This window comes from Cebus imitator, unplaced genomic scaffold, assembly GCF_001604975.1.
Source record: "Cebus imitator isolate Cc_AM_T3 unplaced genomic scaffold, Cebus_imitator-1.0 Scaffold307, whole genome shotgun sequence".
In the NCBI taxonomy this organism is placed as follows: domain Eukaryota; kingdom Metazoa; phylum Chordata; class Mammalia; order Primates; family Cebidae; genus Cebus; species Cebus imitator.
In genome coordinates this window covers 2,052,402-2,076,231 of record NW_016107622.1, presented here as the reverse complement: position 1 = coordinate 2,076,231, position 23,830 = coordinate 2,052,402, and the positions used below count along the sequence as shown (strand labels likewise).

Here is a 23,830-nt window from a genome sequence, read left to right as displayed (position 1 = left end):
AAAAAATGTTAAGGGGAGCCATAGCACATAAAGGGTATGAAGCCTAAAACTAAAGAAACTCTTGTACATGTTTCTAGAGGACATACCAAGGGACATTTGCGAAAAATTATGGTACCATTGCTTACAATAGTAAGAAACAAGAAGCAACAAATATAGCCACCAACACTGTGACAGACTAAAAACCATTTGTAGCATAATTTCATACAATAAATACCACTGGTTACTGAAATGAACTGAGACATGAAACAAAAGAGAGAAATCTCACAAACAAGATGTTAAGTTATAATTGGCAAAATGAGAAAAGTATGAAACTATTTAATACCATAATCTGAGTGACAGATAGAAAATGCAACCAAGAAGAAACACACAGGAGACTTCTATAGCTGATGACTATTCCATTTTCTAACCTAGGTGATAGATACATATGATATTTATTTTAACACTACTGTTTAGATCCATATTATATATTATTTTGTGTGTATAGTATGTTTCATAATTTAAGGGAAAAAAAGTCTTATATCATTCAGAGTTGGCCAATAGTTAAGAGTAACATAGTTACCTGAGATATAGCTTTTGTTATTTGACTCAAGTCTGTCTGGCTGTGCATTGCAGTTTCATCAGTCTCACTGACGGAAGGTAAACCAGATCCTGGGGTTATTCCTTTCTTAATTAAGGAGCGCACATAATGCCTAACAGGAAAACAAGACCCCAAACTTCCGTTATTTTGATGTTTTGTTTAAAGTTACTACTAAATAACTGCATTTTTGTCAACAATAGAAAGTTTCTGATTGTGTTCTATTTGTCATTCTCATTCTTTTAGAACCAGTAATTATTTTTCCTTCATGTTAACACATTGAATAACTTTCTATGCTACTAAAAATATTGTATGTCAGCTAATAAATTGTTGTAAAACAATTCTAGAACACTATGTGTTTTAAAGCTTTGGTGCTCATCTTTGGATGTTCATGATCAAAACAGAAATTTGACATTTGCAATTGATTTATTTAAGTATCAGAGTGATGTATCAGTAAAACAAAACTGAGAGTCAGAAATTTAGTTATGAGTCCTGAGCACTTAAGTTTATAACTGTTACATTCATACCAGCTACCTAAGCATATAGTTTTTCAAGTAATTGCTGATATGACTCCAAATGCCCTTGCCATAGGTAGAATTTTATAGGTACGATAAAGACATTTTTCATAGTATATGCATTTTTAAGTATGTGTGTTTCAAAGATGAAATTAAGTTCCATGTACATAGACTTCATCAACTTGGACTTTTTTTTTTTTTTTTTCCAGTCAGGGTTCTGTGAAAATTCACTTCTAATTAAACTTTGCTGATTTAGACAAAACTGCCACTAGAGGGTAGCACAAACTTGCTTGTCAGTCGCCAATTCTACCAGACATGGCCAGGAGTCAAGAATGGGTAAACCTGGAGTGTTGCTACAGTGACAGCGCTCCTAAGGTAGAACGTGTGATAGCAGTCACTTGCAAAGGCTCACTAAAATACAGGCTTGCTCTTATGTTGACCTGAGAACTCTACACAGCAAAGCAGGATAAAATGCCATTGACATAGAGCTCTGATTTGTCTCTGTCAGAAAAGATGAATATGTAAATGAATTCATAACACATTCAAGTGGTGAATAGATTAGTTGAATCCAATCAGGTGACAAAGCCACCTGTATTTGAGTATTAGAATTTCATGTACTTTAATCAAGTAATACAGTGGAAAGAAGATAAAAGAAAAACATAAGTAACTCAGGGAATTTAGATTATGAAACTAACCCATTTGGGGTCCCTATTGGCACAGAGATTCTAAAAGGCTGGCTATGACTATTGAAATTGTAAGAAAATTTGTCCTTGAGGTCTGCAGTTCTATTTCATACAACTCACAAAATCCCTGATTTATATGCAAATCAATTAGCTGAGAGATAAAAATCATTTTTAATGGCAAAATCATCATCTTAGTGTGGTGGTTAATTTTAGGTGCCATCTTGACTGGCTTGAGGGCAGCCTAGGTGGCTGGTAAAACATTATTTTTGGGTGTGTCTGTGAGAGTGCCTCCAGAGGAGACTGGCATGTGACTCAGTGGATAGAGAAGATCCACTCTCAAGGGAGATAGATGCCATCAAATTAGCTGGGGGCCTGGGTAGAACAAACAGGCAGAGGAAAAGTGAACTGGCTGTCTCTCCTGGAGCTGGGATGCCCTTCTTCGCCTGCCCTTAGCCATCAAAAGTCCAGGGCTTCTGACCTTTGGACTCTAGGACTTGCAGCAACAATTCCCTGGGTTCTCAGACCTTTGTCTTCAGACTGAGAGTTACCTCATCAGCTTCCTTAGTTGTTCTAAGGCCTTTAGACTAGGACTGAATCACACACTACTGACGTCCAGCTTGCAGGCAGCCTATCTTGAGTCTTTTCAGCTTCTGTAACTAGTGAACCACTTCCTCTAATGACGCCTCCTCTCATATATCTTTATTTATATCTTTATCTCTATGTCTATGTCTATATTCCGCATTCATTTGGTATCTCTGGAGAACTGACTAAAACAATGAGTAGCCTTAAGCATAACTTTAATCAGAAATCATGAAGTATTAACATTTTTGTGTTAAGTTTAGAAAAATTCTGTGTGTGACTAAATGTGTTCCTCCAAAATTCAGACCTTGAAACATAATCTCCAGTGTGATGGTATTTGGAGGTAGAGCCTTTGATTAGATCATGAGGATAAGCTCTCGTGACTGGCATTAGAACCCTTAAAAAGGGATCACAGAGAGATCTTTTGCCCTTCCCACCCTGTGAGGTCATAGAGAAAAATGAAGCCATCTATCAAAGTGAGCCCATACCAGACACCAAATCTGCCAGTGCCTTGATCTTGGACTCCCAGACGTCAGAGCTGTGAGAAATGAATTTCTGTTGTTTATAAGTCAACCAGTCTATGGTATTTTTGTTATAGCAGCCCAAACAGACTAAGATATGATGTGTGGGTTTTTACAATATGTGAAAGAATTTAGCATGTTACATAATATACAAATTAGGCCTTTAAATGTATAGCTTAATGTTTAATTTTAGTTATATGCTTAAGTTGAAAAGTATAGGAGAAATTTGGTTTGTAAACACTCATAGTATGTATAGGAAAATTTAAATTTCTACAAATACATGACTTTGATTATTTGACTTTTTGTAGTTGTTTAAATACTTGAGAAGACTTCTTTTTGCTATCATTATTGGCTTTTAAAGTGCTTCAAGAGAAAAACTAGTAAAGTTGTAAATGCAATGTAAAATATCTAAATAAATTTAGTGAATTAGTTTAAGTTTTGATAGAGATTACTACATTGATTTATTAGAAATTATAACACAAATTATATGCTGGGCATGGTGGAACACGCCTGTCTTCCCCACTACTCGGAAGGCTGAGGCAAGAAGCACCACTTGAACCCAGGAGTTTGAGACCAGCCACGTAACATAACAAGATCCCATCTCTAAAAACAAAACACATCAAAACAAAAACCCAAAGTTTGAGAAAAAAATTTATTAAATAAAATTATTATTTATTATTTTGAAACAAGAAAATTTTAAAACCAAAGTAGCAGGAAATCATCTTTAGATTTATTAATTTGTAACAATAATACAATTTTAAAGTAGCAGAAAATTGTCTTTTCTGGTTATAATGCTGTCCCAAATGGCTTGACCTTGACAACTGCCACTATTTGTCTAGTAGTGCTGTATAGCGCCCCCTCCCCACCCACTTTTCAATGTTCAATTGTCCATGCATAGAACTGACAAAGCTTTAAAGGTAAAATATTTGAAGGATAACTCTAGTATTGTAAACTTAAGTAGAATAAATAGACTGTAAATTAACTACCTGTGATGTGAAGAGTATCTAAAAGTAGGAAATTACAATGAACTAGATAAGATCTAAATTTTGACTGTTTTTCTCTCATCCACTTATATTTCTATCATAGATTATAGTACATCTAAGAGAAGGCTAAAACCATATCTAATGGCCATTATATATGTGACCATTGGTACCATTCAATGATTTTAATAAAGTTTTGTTGAGACTTAAAATACATGTTTAAAAGTTCTTAAACAATGAATGTACACTTTCTGAAATGTTTACAAAGTAAACATGGTCATATCACCATTATTCAGATCAAGCATTTTTCCTATTACTAGCAATCCACAAACCCTGCCAGAGACATGTCCTCATCACAGCCAACTCTCCTCACCACAGATAACCACATCGGTTATTTCTAACAGCATATATTGCTTTTTAAAATTGTTCTTTTCTTACTGTATATTATTAGGAGAACTGAAAACTAACCATGTACTTTTTGTACCAGACTTCTTTGGTCTGAATTTTGTGTGTGTATGTGAGATTCATCCATATTACTTTGCATAGCAGTATTTATTTCACTTTTATTGAATTACATTATTGCATTATATTTGTCTTTGATTTTACCATGATGTGTCTAGCTGCAGTTTCCTTTGCATTTATATTACTTAGTGTTTTTAGGACTTCCTGAATCTTGACTTAAATGTTTCCTTATGGGATTCTTTTGGCCATTAAGATTTGATCCTTTAATTATTTTCAAATCTCTCTTCTACTTCTGAGAACAACTGGCAAGTACATTGGTCATTTTCAGCATGTCCCATATGTCTTAACTGCACTATTTTCCCTTTTTTTTTGTCTCCCTGCTTTAGTATGGATATTATCTTCTAATCTATTTTCAATTTTGCTTATTCTCCTTTAGTCTGTATCTAATGTGTTCTTAGCACATCTATTGAGTTCTAGGTCTCAGTCATTATACTACTTGCTTCTAGAATTTCTATTTTATTTTTTAGACCACTTTATATACTTTCATTTTTGTATTTTCACTCTATTGAAGGATAATTGAAGTACAATTAACTGTACAAATTCAAAGTGTAAATTTGCTAGTTTTGGATACATGTGTATAACCATGTATTAGCCACCTATTGCTACATTAAAAATTACCACAATTATAGTGGCATCATACCCTGCACTCATATCATCCAATACAGCAGTTATTGCTATTTGTAAAGTTCTTGGTGACTTCTGATTCAATAAAAACTTCAGACCCAACTTCACAGTCTTTCTTTCTATCCCTATGGTCATGTTCAAATATTAGTGAATTTGGGTTCCTCCTCTTCCTCTTTCCTTTGTCTTCATTGTTCTTCATTGTTTTTGCTGTTGTATTTAGTCTCTTTTCCCTAAGAGTGACACACCTGGTTTTTCACCTTTCTATGACAATCATTTAATCTTGTAATGTAATTAGCTGGTAATAGCCAAAAATACTCATCAGTGCTAATGATTGAGGTAGATAAGATGCTTTTTTTGGTTGTTTTTCTAAAACAGTAGCCAAATCTATGAAGCCAGACAGATTTTCCCATCAGCATAATTGCTAGAAACAAGAAAAACATTACAGTACTTCTAAATATTAAATACACCAAGCCTTTCTGGCTCTCTTCTGTCTCCGTACAATATCGCAATTTCTTATCACCACCTTTAATCTCTCACCAGCTTGCCCTCCTATGCTGTCTACTCCTTTTAGGAACATAATTTGAGCAGCTGTGACATCTCACCAAAGCAGTAAAACTGACAATGTGAAAGAGGAAAGTCAGAGCATTTTTCAATAGTATCTTTGTTTTAAATATCACTTTATTTTTACAGTCAGAATTTTCATTGATTAATTAATGAATTCATTTTATCCTCGAAAAAACAACAGTGCCCTTGCTAGTTAATCCTCTATGTCCCCTCAATCCTTTATTTAATCATCTTTGGGATAAGAGGGCTCATTTAATTTATTTTTTTAAGTTTATGATGCTAAAGAACATTTTAAGTAGGCCTTATTTTGACCAATTTACTATAAAAGGGAACTTAAGAAATATTGCTTTTGTATAATCACTGCAATGATACAAATTTTAGTACATGTGACATGAAAGCATACATTTTTATTTATTAAATAAAATTGATTTAAAAGGTTGAAATGTTTTAACTATCATATTAGGACAATTATATTCAATTGTTCTTCTTAAGAGGCCAAAGAAAATACCATTTAGTTATGTTGTATTACATAAATGAATGATCTTTTCTCATTTTAATCTATAAATAGAAATACAGGTTAAAATAATAAAAACTAAAAATAATATAATAATCCTGTTATAGAAAAATGCTACAATTATGGGAAGGTCACTTGTTCATTCCCTTTAATATTTAGAAGAAACTTACACAATGATGAAAATGTTTACTTAGAACATTTGACTTCTGAGAACTTAAAATGTGGTTAATTCAACTAAGGGAATTAATTTGTAATTTTATATAATACCTCTGCCTTCTGAGTACAAGTGATTCTCCTGCCTTAGCCTCCAGAGTAGCTGGGATGACAGGTGCCTGCCACCACACCCAGCTAATTTTTGTATTTTTAGTAGAGACGGGGTTTCACCATGTTGGCCAGGCTGGTCACGAAATCTTGACCTTGTGATTTGCCTGCCTCAGTCTCCCAAAGTGCTGGGATTACAACGTCAGTCACTGCAACCAGCCAATGTTAATTAAATTTAAAAATTGTACATAGCCACAAGTGCCTAGTGTGTAACATACAGGAAAGAACATAATTTAAAATACTGAATAACTTAGGCACTTCAAAATATTTTCAGTTCAATTAATATTCACTAAACACCTATTATTTCCAAGGTAGTATTTTAAATATCTGTTATAATGTAGATATAAAGCCCATATAGTAATCCTTAATGTCTTCATTATAAGTATATATAAGCCAACGTTGACTAATTCTAAAAATTTGGTGATGTTGCTCGCTACACCCAGAAAATCAGAGACAAATTTGGAGAAGCGAAGGCTATTGGAAGCGGACAATATTAAGGATTGATAAAGAAATCATTAGTACTATGAAAGCAAAATTAAAACTGCAACTAAGCCAATCACTGAAACAAAGCCCCGGAAAAGCCGGTAGTCTCAGGTCATTGAATGTTAGGGTAATTGTTCCTCAAAGTCCTTGAGGTCCGTCTGTTAGAAGAAGACAGAATGGTAATACTGAGTATGATTCATCAGGCAGGCAAGCAAAGCTTTGAGTATGCTCTACTTAAGAAGGAAAGACATTATTTAATATATTAATAATGTGTGTATTACAAGTAGTTAATATAGCACAAATTTTGACTAAATTAGTGACACTGTTGATAACATTTCATTTCATTTCTATTATATTGCAGTATCAGCTAGGATGGCTTATGTCCAAGTGACCGAAGCCTAATTTATAGTAGCTTTAACAGGAATAGAAATTCCATTGTCTTTCAAAATGGAAACATCCAGTGGGACTGGAAACGAACTTACACAAGATTCTTCTACACATCGAGAAACCTAACGATCAGAGAATGCAGTGGTGCATATATAAATGTTGTCAAATATTTGAAGATTTTTCATGTAGATAGGGAATAGAAAAAGCTGAAACATACTATTTTAGCAGCTTTACATATTATTTCTTTTAGGGGAAGAACTGAATTCATTTACAAAACACATTGATAGAACACACTGCTTGCTAGATGAAGAGTAAGGAAGGTGCTATGGTCTCAAAGTGTGTATACGCCTCCCCCATCAAATTTATATGTTGAGATATAAATTCAAACCCTGAAATAATGGTATTAAAAGGTGAGACCTTTGGGAGGTGACTCAATTAAGCCTGCACACATGGCATTAGTGTCCTTGTAAAAGGCACCCCAGAGAGCTCATTCACCCCTTCCACTATGTGAGTACACAGTGAGAAGATGCCATGCATGAGGAAGCAGATCCTTGCCAGAAATTGATTCTGCTGGCATGCAGATCTTGGACTTCCCAGCCTCTAGAAGTATCAGAGACACATTTTTTTGTTGCTTACAAGCCACTGGTCTATGGTATTTTGTTATAGCAGCCCAAACAGTTTAAGATGAAAACTTGACACTAACAAGTGGGATTGCTGCTATAGAACTACCTGAAAGAGTGTATGCAGCTTTGGAGCTGGGTAATAAATGCTGGAACAGGTTCAAGGTACATGCTAAAAAAAAAAAAGCCTACATTGCCGTGAGTGGACCTTTAAAGACGGTTCTGGAAAGGGCCCACAAAGGAAAGATGAGAGCTATAAAGAAAGCCTTAATCTTCTTGGAAAATACATAAGTGTCGGGGAACTGAATTCTAGTAGAAATATGGATGGTTAAGGCCATTTTGATGAGGTCTCAAATGGAAATGAGGAACATGTTATTGGGAAAAGCCACCCTTGTTAGGCAAAGAATGTGGCTGAGTTGTCTTTGTGTTCTAGTGTTTTGCAGAAGGTAGAACTTGTGAGTGGTAAAATTAAATATTGGATTGAGGAAATTTCCAAGCCCAGTGTTGAAAGTGTGGCTTGGCTTCTCTTGACTCCTTATAGTAAAATGCTAGAAAAGAGAAATCGATTTGGACAATTCTCAGCCTATCCATACTGGGAAAAATGAGAAAGCCTATTTGAAAGAGAACCAAGGACGATATGGAAGTCACTTCCACACTTACAGATATTTATCACAGCTGCACCCTACTTCGCTGTACCAAGGTCTCTATTTGTTTGCTCGGGCTGCCAAAACAAAATACCACAGGCTAGGTGGTTTCCATAGGAGAAATTTATTCTCTCACATTTCTGTGGACTGGAAGTCTGAGATCAGTCAGGGTGGGTGCCAACAGGGTGTGTTTCTTATGAAGACTCTCTTTCCTGCCTGCAAACAGCTGCCTTCTCTGCATGCTCATATAGGCTTTCCGCTGTGTGTGTACCGAGAGAGAGAGACAGAGAGAGAGAGAGAGACAGAGAACTCTGTTGTGTCTCTCCTCACAAGGTCACTAATCCTCTCAGATCAGTACCCCAGCCTTATCACTCATTTCACCTTAATTACTTTCTTAGAGGCCTTATCTCCAAATGCAGCCACATTGGTGAGTCAGAACTTTAACCTATGAATCTGGTGGGCATACAACATTCAGTTCATAACACATACAAAAAATTAACAAAAACTATTTGTTAATTAAGTGGATTAGTGTAACTACAAGTTATAAAAATTCAAGGAAATATCCTTTTAAAGTTTTTACATATATTTGGGCTCATTTTTCAATTAATATTCTTCAAAATGCTTGCATTTGGTGTTATTTTTAACCAGACACATCACGAAATATTTACTAACAAGATGCATTGGTGAGGAAGAATGTTATATACTTACGTTTCTGTTGGAATTGTAAATGGAGTCATTCTATAATTCAAAAATGGACTTGAAATCTCAAGGAACTGGTCAGGCTTCTTTACTATTAACTCTAAAAAGTAGTAGCATTAGAAAGAATGATACACATTTTTTAAAAATTTCAGGATTGCATGCAGAATTTAACACAATACAGTACTGGTTAGATTAACTATATACTCAGAAAGCTTCAATAGAGTGAAATAGGAATATACAACCATACATAAAGTTTTTATTGAAAGAATTTATAGATCTTTCCAGTATTCAATTTCTTTTGTCTACTCTTCGATTTCTTTTCAGAGTATGTGAAACAATTAAATCTCAAGGGAGAAAGTTAGCAATGTCTTATAGAATTATTACTTGGCCTTTGCTGCTTTTCAAGTACAGGAATGAGTTTCCATAAAAGTCTTTTACTAAAAGAAACATTCCTTTAGTTAACCTCTGTAACACAATTGCTTAGGATATGAAGAGGAAATGTGAAGTAATATATGAATATGGCAGTGGAAGAACAAAAACTATAGCAAAGTAAAGATCATGAGATAAAAAGAAAGTAGCAGGTCAAGAGGTTTTGTGGATATTCCTAAAGAAGTCTGAGGCTTATCTAGAGGAAATAAATTCTCAATGAATAAGGGACACAGAACATGCATTACCGTGATGAACAATGAAATTAAACATTAGGGGTTATTATTAGGGAAAAAAAGAGACTATGGCATGGAATACATAAATTTTCTTTGACTGTTCTATGCCCATTTTCTGTTAATTTTCAATTTAGAAATAAACTTCCATGAAGAGCTCTAGGTGGGATACTGACATTACAGCATCTTACCAATTGTTAGATTTTTAACCCCAGTGTATTAAAGAATGTTTACTCACATAGAATCACATAGCAATCAGTGGCAAAATCAGAAGTTACCTACATGTTCACTATTCTTCTTTTCATTCAACTATTCCTTGATGCCCTGAATGATAACTGTTTTAAGACGCTTTGTGAATTTAACAAAAATACAGCATTTAAAAATAAAGGATTTGTTTTCTTTTCAAGCATTAAATGGATGCTAGCCTTTGGTTCAAGAAACAATAAAGGAAAGGATGGAAGAAGGTGAGGAAGGAAGAGAAAAAAGAAGGGAGAGAGGAAGGGAGGGAAGGAGGGAGGAAGGAAGGAGAGAGGGAAGGAAGGAGGGAAGGAAGGAGGGAAGGGGAGGGAAGGAGGGAGAAAGGAGGGAAGGAGGGAGGAAGGAAGGAGGGAGGGAAGGAGGGAAGTAAGGAAGGAAGGAGGGAAGGAAAGAAGGAGGGAAGGAGGGAAGGACGGAAGGAAGGAAAGAAAACTAGGAAGTGTTTGTAAGCATAAAAGCCAGCAATCCCATTACTGGGTATACATCCAAAGGATTACAAATCGTTCTACTATAAGGACACGTGCACACGAATGTTCATTGCAGCACTGTTTACAATAGCAAAGACCTGGAACCAACCCCAATGCCGATGGACGATAGACTGGATAGGGAAAATGTGGCACATATACACTATGGAATATTATGCAGCCATCAGAAAGGATGAGTTTGGGTCCTTTGTAGGGACATGGATGAACCTGGAAACCATCATTCTCAGCAAACTGACAGAAGAGCAGAAGATCAAACACCGCATGTTCTTACTCATAGGCGGGTGTTGAACAATGAGAACACATGGACACAGGGAGGGGAGCACTACACACTGGGGTCAGTTGGGGGGAAATGGGGGAGGGAGAGTGGGGGTGGGGAGATGGGAAGAGATAGCAAAGGGAGAAATGCCCGATGTAGGTGATGGGGAGGAAGGCAGCAAATCACACTGCCATGTGTGTACCTATGCAACAATTTTGCATGTTCTTCACCTGTACCCCAAAACCTAAAATGCAATCAAATAAATAAATGGGAAAAAAAAAAGCAGATGCACTTTGCTACAAACTACTTTTCTATCACACTAATAATAGCAATGCCATCACTCAACGAATGACCTTGATATATGTGGTCAAGTTAGACATTAACCAAACTTCTCAGCTTCTGAGATGTGAAGAATTAATCCTTTAAAGACATAACATTTTGGCATAAAATTAAAGGTAGGTTTTAGAAGCAATGTTGGGTGGTTTACCCTGACATACATCTTTCACCACAAATGAAACTGTTAGGCTTTCACACATTAATTAGAAGGATTTGAAGACAATGTGATACATACCTTGAGCTTCATCTGTTATAACAGTTTCCTTTTTTGGACGAATGAGTTTCCAGGGAGGTACAGGAGGTGGTTTTGGTGGTGCTACCAGAGGACAAGACCTACTTCTAGTCACCAGCACAGGATGGCTATAGATGTGGGAAAGCCCACATTCTCTAAGTTTCTCAGCAGAATCTGCCTAAGAGATGGAAAGTACCATAGATTGAAAAGCATTCTTCTCCATTTAAAATAATACTTTTCCCAATATAAAAATACTATCACCAACAAAGCAATATGGTGGTAATAAGAAAAAAAAAATCACCCAATATCTCTACCTCTCTTGATATAAGCATGACTATCATTTGTATTTCTTTCCATCTTTTAAATTTTCTGGAGCCCTGTTTCTTTATTTACAAAATGGGAGACTGGAACTAGAAGACACTTTTCAGTTCTAAAAGCTTAAGATTCTACGAGATTGTACAAAATCTTAGCACATCAGTTTTTGTCCAAATTTAATCAGCCATTATTTTTTGCAGGTTAATGTTTTAACACTAGTGCTTAATATGTAAACAAAAAAAAATAAACTAGCCATTGCTGCCTAATTTTTTTAGGGCTCCTTTCTTGAATGTGTTCAGGTAAATAAAGCGGTCAATGGCTGTCTCGTCTACACTTTATGCGCTCCACCCCTAACAATGTGTTTCTCCACAGAAGATTCCCGTGATGACATGTGGCAATGGAGGAATTCAGAAAACGGCAGGGAATAGAGGCTGCCCTTTGTCCTGCCAAATAAAGGAGTTGCCCAGGCAGATACTTCCCATATTCTAATGTTAGGTCTCATGAAGCCAATCTGCTTTGGAATAATTCAGAATAATACCTAAATAGAACTTATGTTACTGATTTATGCCTGAACCATGCCAAAAGAAATAAAAGAGCATGTGAATGTTAAAGTGATATATACTATAGCGAAATTCTGACTTTCACTTTAAAGTAAAATAAAATGAAATGTTAACTACATTAAAGTCAATTTTGATCGATTTTATCAATAACTATTTTTCTTCCTCATTATGTTGTCTCAATGATTTCCATGCAATAGCCACAATCCAGACTGTAAATTTACAAAACAGACATTTAAATTAGAAACGGAAACACACTTATCAGCCTATTTCAAATTATTACTTTGAGTGGAAACTGCCTTGCTCTCATGACTCTGCTGTACAGCTTAATCTTCGCTGAGGTGGGAGATCCATGAGACAGGAAAGTTCTTCCCAAGGTCAGGATAATAATTTTAAGAAGGCATTAATCAGTGCACTAGTGAGTCCAGCAAAGTGGTTTAAAGTATAATAAATATTCAAAATACAGAGAAAAGGGATGCAGCAGTTTTTAAAAGTCATCATATTAAGAAGTGGAGGAAATTGTCATTTTCTCTTTATCCCTTTTGAATATCTAGCAACTTACTAAAAAAATTCAGAAAACTCTGGAATTATGTCTTAGAGGGTCTTTAAAAAAAATTTTCCACAGATGTTCTAAAATCTAAACCTTTTTCTACAACTTGAACCCTGTCAGGTTTTAAAAGTTTCCATGAGCCAATTATTTTCCATGAGTCAATTATTTTCAACACTTGAAAATAATTCTTTCAATGGAAAGACAATGCCTCCGTATAGTTGTTATAAAAGGTGAATTACTATAAAAGTTACATTTGAGTAATATCCAAAATAGAAGTCAAACTCAAAGTGGTATTTTTAAGTTAAATAAGTTCCAGATATTTTAGTAGTCATAATTTTTGGTCTGCATATGTTAATTTCTTCCTGCCATTGCAACCAATTTTAGTCTAAAAAAGCCTTTTTTTTTTTTTTTAAACTGTAGAGCATTAGAAAATAAAATGATTTAAAGCATTTGGAAATGGAAAGGACTGGTCCAAATAATAAATTCCAGTATTAGCACCTATTTATAATTTGAATAACCTGCCAAAGTATTAACATGATTTTAGCACAAGAAATTTCAATACCACAACTCTTCTTTGTACTTCATATTATTTTCAATGTATTTACACAATACGTCTGATTCATGTAAAGTAATGCTATTAATTATAGTTATAGTTTGATGCTAAGAAAGTTTGTTAAAGAATTTCAAAGTTCCTTGGGTTACAATTAGGGGAAGAGAGAAATTTATAATAGTGCCTGAAACGCTGAGTTTTTCATAGACACTCAATATACATTTGATGCATAATTCATTGTAAGACTTAAATTAGAAGTTTCCTTTCCTAAGACCTTTTCACTCTTTTCACTCCATCTTATTTCAAACATTCTAAAAAATGCAAGGATTGGATTTGGGCAGGTGAAGAAGCCTTTATTAAAACTCCCATATCTAATTAAAACTAAAACCATTTAGAATACCCCAGAGGAGGAAGAAGTTGGATAATGCAAGGTAATTTATAACATCTTGCTCCTTCCCAAGTTTTGTTCTTGATTTTCTTGTGTTTTTTACCACTTCTTTAAATAAATGTAAGTTCTTGGCTTTATTTTACCAGCTGATCTCACTGTCTTTGAGGCTGTAACTTTTAGCAATGAACTCCATTTAACAGAATTTCATTAAGACAGAAATTTTTCCAATAGGTATATTGTTAAGATATTGTATCTCTATTATATTCTGATACTTACCAGGGAAACCAGATTACCCTCACAGAATGTTAATCTAAAATAATCAGCAGGCAAGACAGGAAGATGGTAACACACTAGTCAGTTCATTACAGCCTTGGAAGTCACTTATTTACTGTTTGTTATAGACAATGGGCTAATTCCAGAACCTCTGAGCACCTTGAACCTTAAACCTCCCCAAAAGTAGGATTTATAGAAATCTGTATGCCTTGACTGTCACTCACACCTCAAGCTGCCTTTAAGTGCTCTCCCCTTACAATCTCAATATCTAGTAGTTCCTTGAACCCAGTGATCTCCTTCATCTCCACACTTTCCAGCATAAGAGTCTCTCTCCTTTGAAGACACTTTATCCCATTTGTTTGCCTAACTTCTTCGGTCTCAGCTGAAACAGTTCTTCCTTTGGGAGGACTTCCCTGGCCACCTACCCATTAGAAAAAATGACGTGTTTCTGTTATGTGTCTTTCATTCATTTTTTTTTCATTCATTTAATCATATGTTCACATGATTACTCCTCCAACAAACGTTAAATCATGTACACCTACAATGTGGCAGGCACCTTGTATGCCTTCTGTTCTAACTGTATTATTGCAATTCATTCAGTTGTCTGCCTTCCTCATTAGACTCTAAGCTTTGTGAGGAGAACCTAGTCAATCTTGCTTATCATCATATCTTCAGAACACAGCATACTGTTTAGCATATAATAGATAATTCAAAAATCTGTTGAGTTAACCAATGAATAAACAGATATGAGTTTTTAGTCTTTAATCTTAATCTTTTAAATTAAAAACAAACAGTATTTAAATTTTATTTTCTTGGTAGCACTACCAAAAGTTCAAAAGGCTTATTTTGCATCCCATTTTTTTAAATAATGCTTTTATCCTGTGCTTACAATTTGTGGTTTTAAAAGGGGTTTGAGTACTTCTCAGGCATGGGACTATGGCATGCCATAAACCATTGCTGGTATTCTTTTTTCTTTTCTTTTTTAATTTCTTCTAAAAAAGCAAACAGGATACATGTGTAGAATGTGCAAGTTTGTTAGTAGGTATATGCGTGCCATGGTCGTTTGTTGCACCTATTGACTCATACTCTAAGTTCCCTCCCCTCAAACTCCACCCTACAACAGGCCCTGGTGTGTGATGTTCCCTTCTCTGTGTCTACGTGTCCTCAATGTTCAACTCCCACTTACGAGTGAGAACATGCAGTGTTTGGTTTTCTGTTCCTATGTTACTTTGCTGAGGATAATGGCTTCTGGCTTCATCCATGTCCCTGCAAATGACACAATTTCATTCCTTTTTGTGGCTGCATAGTATTCCATAGTGTATATGTACCACATTTTCTTTATCCTGTCTATCATTGATGGGGCATTGCTGGTATTCTTCAGTAGTCCAATGAGTTAGAGCATTTACTCACTAGCATATCTGAGACAGCACCTAGGCCAGTAGCATGCAAGGAAGTTAAAAGAAAGGCAGGCATGAGATGGCCAGCCCTAACATTAGCAAGAGACTTGACTTGGGAGAGGCTTTAGAAGTACATTTAGATTGCTGAATGTTGCTGGCATTAATATTCAGTCCAAATGCTGTTTCTGCTATTTAACCAAGGCTAATGTTTTCTAACTTTGGATTAAAAATAGTGAAACTGCCATATTCAGGATAGCACATTATCCTGTCATGATGTGAACACTGTTATATGGTAAAATTTTGCTAGAAGGAATTATTTTTATCTAAAAAAAGTAGAGAAGAAATAAGGGGAAGAAAAAGAAGAAGAAAAATGTTAGAAACATGCCCCCCAGGCATAATCTAAAGGACAAATGTAATGCACATAGTAAAACATAATAATCATTCAATTGAACTATTTATATTTCAAGCTAATTTCCATTCAAGTTTTAAAACTCAGCTCTTTCTAACCAAATAAATGAACATTCATATGTAATCATATTGCTGCACCATGCAGTTGTATATTTTAATATAGTGACTTCACATCATGAAATCCTAATAATAAAATAATACATGTCTAGAGTCCCCAGATAGGACTGGAATTCAAAAACCCCAAATGCAGTAAGGCATTTGTTTAAATAAATTGTATAATAACTTGATGTACTTTACTATTACAAGGAAAGGAGAAAAGTTGTTTCTCTGCCCAAGAACAATAGATAGCTTAAAAATAATGAAAATTCATAAATACTAGGCGAACACTAAAGATACTGATTAAAATTTAGCAGCTTGAAAAAATGTTAGCAATATCTTGTTAAGTGAAAAGCTGGTTTCCAAATGTAATATAAAGTATGATTCCAGTAAAAAAATAAAATACACACATACAAACACAAAAGACGGTATAGGAGAAAAATCAAAGCATATGTGCCAAAATGTTAACAGGGCCTATGCCTTACCATTTATACTATGAATATTTTAATTGTTTTCCTTTCACTACATTTTCTACATTTTCTACAATTCGTTAAATGTATAAGAAAACAATTAGCTTAGGACTGTCTTGGCTATGCGGGCTCTTTCTCGGTTCCATATGAAATTTAAGGTAGCTTTTTCCAGTTCTGTGAAGAAGGTCATTGGTAGCTTGAAGGGGATAGCATTGAATCTGTTAATTACTTTGGCCAGTATGGCCATTTTCACGATATTGATTCTTCCTATCCATGAGCATGGAAAGTTTTCCTATCTGTTGTATCCTTTCTTACTTCCCTGAGCAGTGGTTTGTGTTTCTCCTTGAAGAGGTCCTTCACATCCCTTGTTAGTTGTATTCCTAGGTATTTTATTCTCTTTGTAGCAATTGTGAATGGGAGTTCACTCATGATTTGTCTCTCTGTTTGTCTATTACTGATGTACAGGAATGCTTGTGATTTTTGTACATTGATTTTGTATCCTGAGACTGCTGAAGTTGCTTATCAGCTTAAGGGGATTTTGGGCTGAGACAATGGGGTCTTCTCAATATACAATCATGTCATCTGCAAATAGAGACAATTTGACTTCCTGTTTTCCTAATTGAATACCCTTTATTTTTTTTTCTTAACTGTCCTTGCCAGAAATTCCAATACTATGTTGAATAGGAATGGCATCCTTGTCTTGTTTTCAGTTTTCTATGATTTTCAGTGAAATACATAAATTCTATATAATCATTTTGTATATAATAGAAGGATCTATAAAATTAAATGCGACTATATATTATTTTCTTTTCCTTTTTTTTTAAATAATTACCCAAAGCTATCGCACTCATCTAAGATAATTTTGGATGTGTCAGATCCCTTAGGTCGAGTATCTCATTTTGAAGATAAGGAAACTGACATCCACGGATAGAATTTAAAATTTTCAAGTGGCTTCTACCACAGCAAGTAATCACACACACACACACACAAAATCATACTGTATCCTAAACTTGAATGCTTACCATTTTCTCTAATGAAAATATCTTGTTTTCAAACAAATAGAGAGGAGTAAATGTCGCATATATGACCATATGAGCGGTCTGTACTGCAGAAGAACCTGGAAAACAAACATATATTATGTCATGAAACTTCTAGTCAAAATCCGTCTGTCAGTTGCTCATTCCAGATTGTTCAATTGCCTTAATGAACTTATTTTTGGCTGGTGAAAAATACATAAAGGATGTAAAATGAATTCAAGAAATGTTAAATCTCAAAGATGTATCTATTGTATAGTCTATCTCATTCATTTTAAGCTCACAATATTTCTATTTAATAATTTAAGGCTTTATTATACCTCATGACCAAGAGTTATTATATAAATATACTCTAGTTATTAGTCAGTGTAGCAAAGACTGGTCCACAAATGAGCATATTCAAAAGGAATTATTTTTAAATTGAAGCATTTCTTTGCTTTCATAGATAGAATCTTTATTCTGTATTGAACTTAAAGAAAGTCCAGGAGTTTCTATGTCATTTTGTCATTTCAAAAAGAAAGAAGACATAAGTAAAATAAATATTCCCATGAAGATGTAAGACATAAATAATTTAGTTTGAAATGTTGAATGCTGGTAGAATTTGCTTTTGAGCATTGATTATTTATTTGTTATGTTTTTCTTATCCCTGAAATTACTTTATCTGACTATTTCATTCAGTATTTTTTGGTCCTGCAAATATTTTGGACAAATAAATAGAAGTCCATTTATTTTTGCCTCTTCCTATTTTTAATCAAAATTTTTATTTTATTTTTTTACAAACTTATGTACTGACATTTAACTATATTTGATACTAGGTTTACAAAAGAATAATATCTTTAAAGCCACAAAATATAAATTAGTTGTCAACCCAGTATATCTCTAGAATGGAGATATGAAAATCTTCCAAACTTACAGAAGCAGACTTTCACATTTCAAAATTGAAATTTGTACATTTCTTATACACCTTGCCAACACATATTGACTGCTTTTTCCCTACATTACTCATTTATCTATGCTAGATTTGTTTGATGATGTTAGTTATCATCTAATGTCCATGTATGCTGTCTCCCCAACTAACTTTTAAGGTGTTTGTCTGCAGAGGCTGAGTTAATAATTTGATTTACTCCATGTGGAGTACAAGGTATTGTGTATTGTGTGATACCTTGTATGAAATAGTATGTTTTTAAATATGACTAATGATCTTAAGTTTAAGGATGCAGCAAAATCATTACTCCATTTAAAATAAATGAATGTTAATAAATATACTTTGCATGCACTCCTATCATCAGATAAAACCATTTGAGGCACCCACATTGATCAGAATGGTCCTCAGCAGTGACCAGTAATTTACAGTCCAGTTACTATTCTCTCTGATCAATCTAATCAAAGCCTTCCAATAAGTCCTCTAATCAAAAGAAAGATTGAGAAAAGTATTCAGGCCTCAGCTGAGAATTGAAGGCTAGTTATGGAGAAGAAGTTCCTGACAGTGATGACTGCTAAATGTTAAAATGGATAAAATTTTAAAAATCAGTGTTTTATCTATCTGCAAAACTTTCTACTCAAGAAAGAGGGTGAGATCAAATGCACTTTCTACGTTCAAGATTAAGCAGCTGGCTCTCTACACCTTAGGGAAGTATGAAGCATGAGAGACGAAGGAAAGAAGAATGAGGGTTCCTCTCTGAGCCTGGCTACTGAGCAGGATTGGGCTTCTTTACAAAAGTCAGCTGAGTTTCCAGATGTTAAACATACACCCTACATAATGTTTGATCAAATATCTGGGCACCCCATGGCTCATTCAAGTTGATCCATTTCACTAACTCATTTCTAAATCTTATTTTAAAAATCACAAAGTATAAAAGTATTTTGGTCCAAATTATATCCCACATTTGTACGTTATGCATTCGAAATTTTGATGTCTTTCATAAAGTTTTCTACAGCTTAATATTTAATATTATCACATTAAGTGCTTTGTCCTTGATCTTTAATAAGTCTTTTGAACATTTCCTTATAATATTAAAACTAAAGTTTGTGACACAAGTATTTTGAAAAAGTTATCCTTTACTTGATAGCATTACATGATAAAATATATGGAAACTTGGACATTCCAGGTGGGGTCTTAGAAAAAAATAACATTAGAAACTTGGAGTAAAGAATGTGGTCTTGAAATATTATAGAAATAATGTTGATGACAAAAAAAATTGCTCCAAATTATAGGATAGTCACACATTTTACATGGGATTGTAATATTTAAGGTTGAAATATGAAAAATAACAACAGTGTTTAGTCAAAGGTTTAAATATTTAATAAGTGGTATAGCATGAACACAGATTAATTAGATTAGAAGCTGATTATATCTACTGGTATCAGTATACTGGTGCCATTAGCTAAATATCAATCTGTGAAATCTGGATAGGAATGTGCTATTAAATAGAGATTTTCAAACTAAGTTTCATACATCTTATAAATGAGATTCAGGGGCCCATGAACTAAGTGAATGATCATGTAAAACACTGCAGATTAGTGTGCACACTAACTGCTTTTGTCTGTTTTTTATTGCTAAAACAAAATCCTTGAGACTGGGTAACTTATAAAGAACAGAGTTTTATCTCCCTACAGTTCTGGAGGCTGGGAAGTCCAAGATCAAGTTGCTGGCAGCTGGTGAAGAACTATTTTGCTGAGTCATCCTATGGCCAAATAAGCATGTCTTCTTATAGCCAAACTCCCCTTTTATGACAAGCCAATGCCCAGGATACCTAACCACTCCCATGATAATGGCATTAATCCATTCGCTCTGTCTTCACAGCCTAATTACCTCTCATTAGGCCCCACCTCCCAAGACAGTTGCATTGGGGGTCAAAATTCTAGCACACGGACTTTTCAACCAGGTGTGCAAAGTATTTGGAAAAAAACGAGAAGGTTCACAATTTTCATAAGATTTTCAAAAAAGTTAATTATCCAAGAAAAGAAATGAATTATTTGTAGAGTGTCTAAAGGGCCTTAGATAATGTCTATTTGTTCCATTATCTCTCTGTAAATATGTTGCATGATTCTGCAATATTAGAACACTCATAATGCTTTCTGATTTTATTATATATGAATAAAAGTGCTTTTAGAATATCTTAAAGGCAAATGTTTAAATCCAGGGGTTCTATAATTTCTTTCAGTGAACTATCAATGATGCAAACCATAAACTTTCTTTATCTTTCCAGCTGTAGTAACTTTGCATTGAATTAGCACAGCTGGATAATAAAGTCTATTAACTGAGGAAGAAATTTAAGAAAAAAGTATATTCTTGAATGATGAGATAAAATTTAACATCCCAGTCTCTAAAACTGCTTTAAAATATTTTGTACAGCAATTATGAGTCTTATGTGGTTTACAACTGCCATACTAATTATATGTATTTTATTGCCTAAAAGAAGCTTTTGCTACATTTGTATAATTTAAATGTTTTCTTTTACATGTGATACAGCTCTTTTTACTTTCTGTAAGCCTATTTCAGAAGACTGGTATAATATATGTAAGATTACTTAAATATCACTTCTCTCATTGGTTTAATTTTATGTTAAACATTTACTGTATGAACCTATAAAAATTTCATCCTGAAGTATTGAGTCCCAATGAGATGAACCCCAAAACTACAAATCCATAAGAAGCATTTGTTAAAGATTATATCTCATTTTTTCAGATGTGGTATTTGTTAATTAGTTAATTTAGAATAGTTAACCTTCAGTGAATGCCTACTCTGTGCTAAGGCCTAAATATTTTATCTGAGTCAGTTCACATAAATCCTATGAAATAAATTCTATTTTTAACAGCATTTTTCGGTCAAGTGAACTGAGTTATATATAGATTAAGTAACATGTCAAGTGCACAGTTAAGAAGTATGAAGTGTAAAGTATTCGATAGTCTTTCTGGTAATTATTTATTGCCTATTATTCTGTGTGGCAATATCTAAAGAGGACAATGACTAGAATGTTTTCTAGCCCACTTCCTACCAGAAAATGTTTGCAGGTCCAATATTTGATGCAAAGCTGAAAAGTAAAAGACTTTTTATACTAGGTTCATAATTTCTTAGTATAAGTTTTTTACAAATACATATTAATGGGCTTCTTTTTTTTTCCCATTTATTTATTTTATTGTATTTTAGGTTTTGGGGTACATGTGAAGAACATGCAAAATTGTTGCATAGGAACACACATGGCAGTGTGATTTGCTGCCTTCCTCCCCATCACCTACATCTGGCATTTCTCCCCCTGCTATCCCCCCCAGCTCCCCACCCCCCACCGTCCCTCCCCTATTTCCCCCCAACTGACCCCAGTGTGTAGTGCTCCCCTCCCTTTGTCCATGTGCTCTCATCGTTCAACACCCTTCTAAACTATTTGTTTCAACAGTCCCACATGTCCATATTCTTCCTTGGGCATAATTCCCAAGGAAAATTTCATTCTTTGCTTCTTTGCTTCATAGAGTCTACTTTGAAGATAGCCGCAACAAAGAGGTTGCAGTCTTAACAGTCTTTGACACAACCAGGTGTGTTGTTGGAAGTTTTACTTGAGTGTGTTAGACCATACTTGCGTGGCTATAAATACTGGAGACTAGATAATTTATAAAGGAAAGAGGTTTAATTGGTTCACAGTTCTGCTGGGTGTACAGGAAGCATAGTGCTGGTCTCTGCTTCTGGAGAGGCCTCAGGGAACTTTTTACTCAGGGCAGAAGGCAAAAGGGGGAGCAGGTGTCTCACATGGTGAGAATGGTAGCAAGTAAGAGAGTAGGGCGAGATGCTGCACAGTTTTAAATGGCCAGATCTTGCGAGAACACACTGTCATGAAGACAGCACCAAGCCATGACCCAAACAACCCCCACCAGGCTCCACCTCCAGCACTGGGGGTTACAATTCAACATGAGATTTGGGCAGGACAAATATCTAAAATATATCATGGACCTTTGTTGTTAAATACTTAGGTGTGGCCATGGAGCTGCACTGTCTTCACTAGAATGAGACAAGAAGTGATGTAAGGTACAGTTGGTTTTTACTTCAAACACCTTGCACCTGCAATCCTCCAAGCTCTTCTACTTGTCACTGGTGTAGAACTTTAGAATCCACATGTTAGAGTAGAGGAGGCATAAAATGGAAGGAGCATGGGTTCTTAAATACCAGCCTTCTCTCCAAGTAATTGTGGTCAAGAAGTAGCCTTCTTTCTCAATTTTGTATGTTCTGTGATCTTAGAAATTTCTCTATTTTTTCCCATTCATTTTGGAAAAACAGACAATTCTTCCTTGAACTCATTTCTTATTTGAAATATCTTGCTAGCAGTAGATATTACAAACAAACACTTCCTAGAATAGTAGACATTCAACCACTTATTTTAGAGACCGAGGCTCACTGAGTACATGGCTCACTTCTAAGCTGTCACAGGTTCCAGTTTTACCAAATATTTTGCTGTGGTGTGAGGTAGCACTGCAGGTTTCCTCAAGCTTGAGATACTATTTCTTCACTGCCTTGTACTCTACTATTAAGGAAACACCATATATTTTCACCTTGTCATTAGTATTCTATTTCTGGCAGGAATTAGTTTATCATGAGATAATTCTAGCTACCATAATGAACACACTAAAAATATCGCTTAAACATGATATAGTTTCTTTTTGTTCATATAAAGTATAAAATGAACCTTCTTGACCAGCAGGCAGCTCTCCAGGTAGTGATTCACAGACTCCTGCTCTGTCCTTCCTTGTGGGTTTGCCGTCTTTAACGCTGTGCTCTCAACAGCACTGAGCTACCAAAAGGGGAATTGCAGCTGAGAGCATGGTATGGGTCAGTCTACAGCTGGTATGTATCACTTTGCTTCATGTTCTATGGGCTAGAAATTAGACACAAGGCCACATCTCACTTGAGAGGCTGGGAAAATGTAGCATAACTGTGTTCCTAGGAAGAGGAGGAAATTGTGAAAAAGCTAGCAGTTGTTCTCACAGTCAGAAAATATCCAACTTACTATTCCACTGAGTCATATTTTGTTATTGATTTTTGCCTTTTTGAAACAGTTTTTTAATGTTACTATGATACTGAACTCTATACTACATTCCTATACAGATTCTAAGTTAACCAGTAGTTAACAAGTTACTTGCAAAACTCAGATCTCTAATATTTCTGATAATCATTTTTTCTCAAATATTGAAAGGATCTAATTTATTCATTCTTCTAGAACTTGGATATTTGTAATTAATTTCATAATTTGCACCCAAGTTGTTTTTAAGTTACATTTTAAATTATTTAGAGAATAAAAGTTTTCAATACGTTTTAAAGTTTAAAATACTAGTATTCATAGATATTGAGAG

The 23,830-nt window shown here is 34.7% G+C and overlaps 1 protein-coding gene across 1 annotated transcript in view; it reads right to left on the bottom strand.

Moving 5' to 3' along the window:
- ADGB (androglobin) overlaps window positions 1-23,830 on the bottom strand; it is a 215,590-nt gene that overhangs the window by 102,124 nt on the left and 89,636 nt on the right. The window contains exons 10-13 of the mRNA XM_037729497.1: window positions 17,483-17,577; window positions 11,460-11,634; window positions 9,240-9,330; window positions 560-689 (exon numbers count right to left, since the gene is read on the bottom strand). Of these exons, the coding sequence (XP_037585425.1) occupies window positions 560-689; window positions 9,240-9,330; window positions 11,460-11,634; window positions 17,483-17,577 (491 nt within the window). The remainder of the gene's footprint in view (window positions 1-559; window positions 690-9,239; window positions 9,331-11,459; window positions 11,635-17,482; window positions 17,578-23,830) is intronic.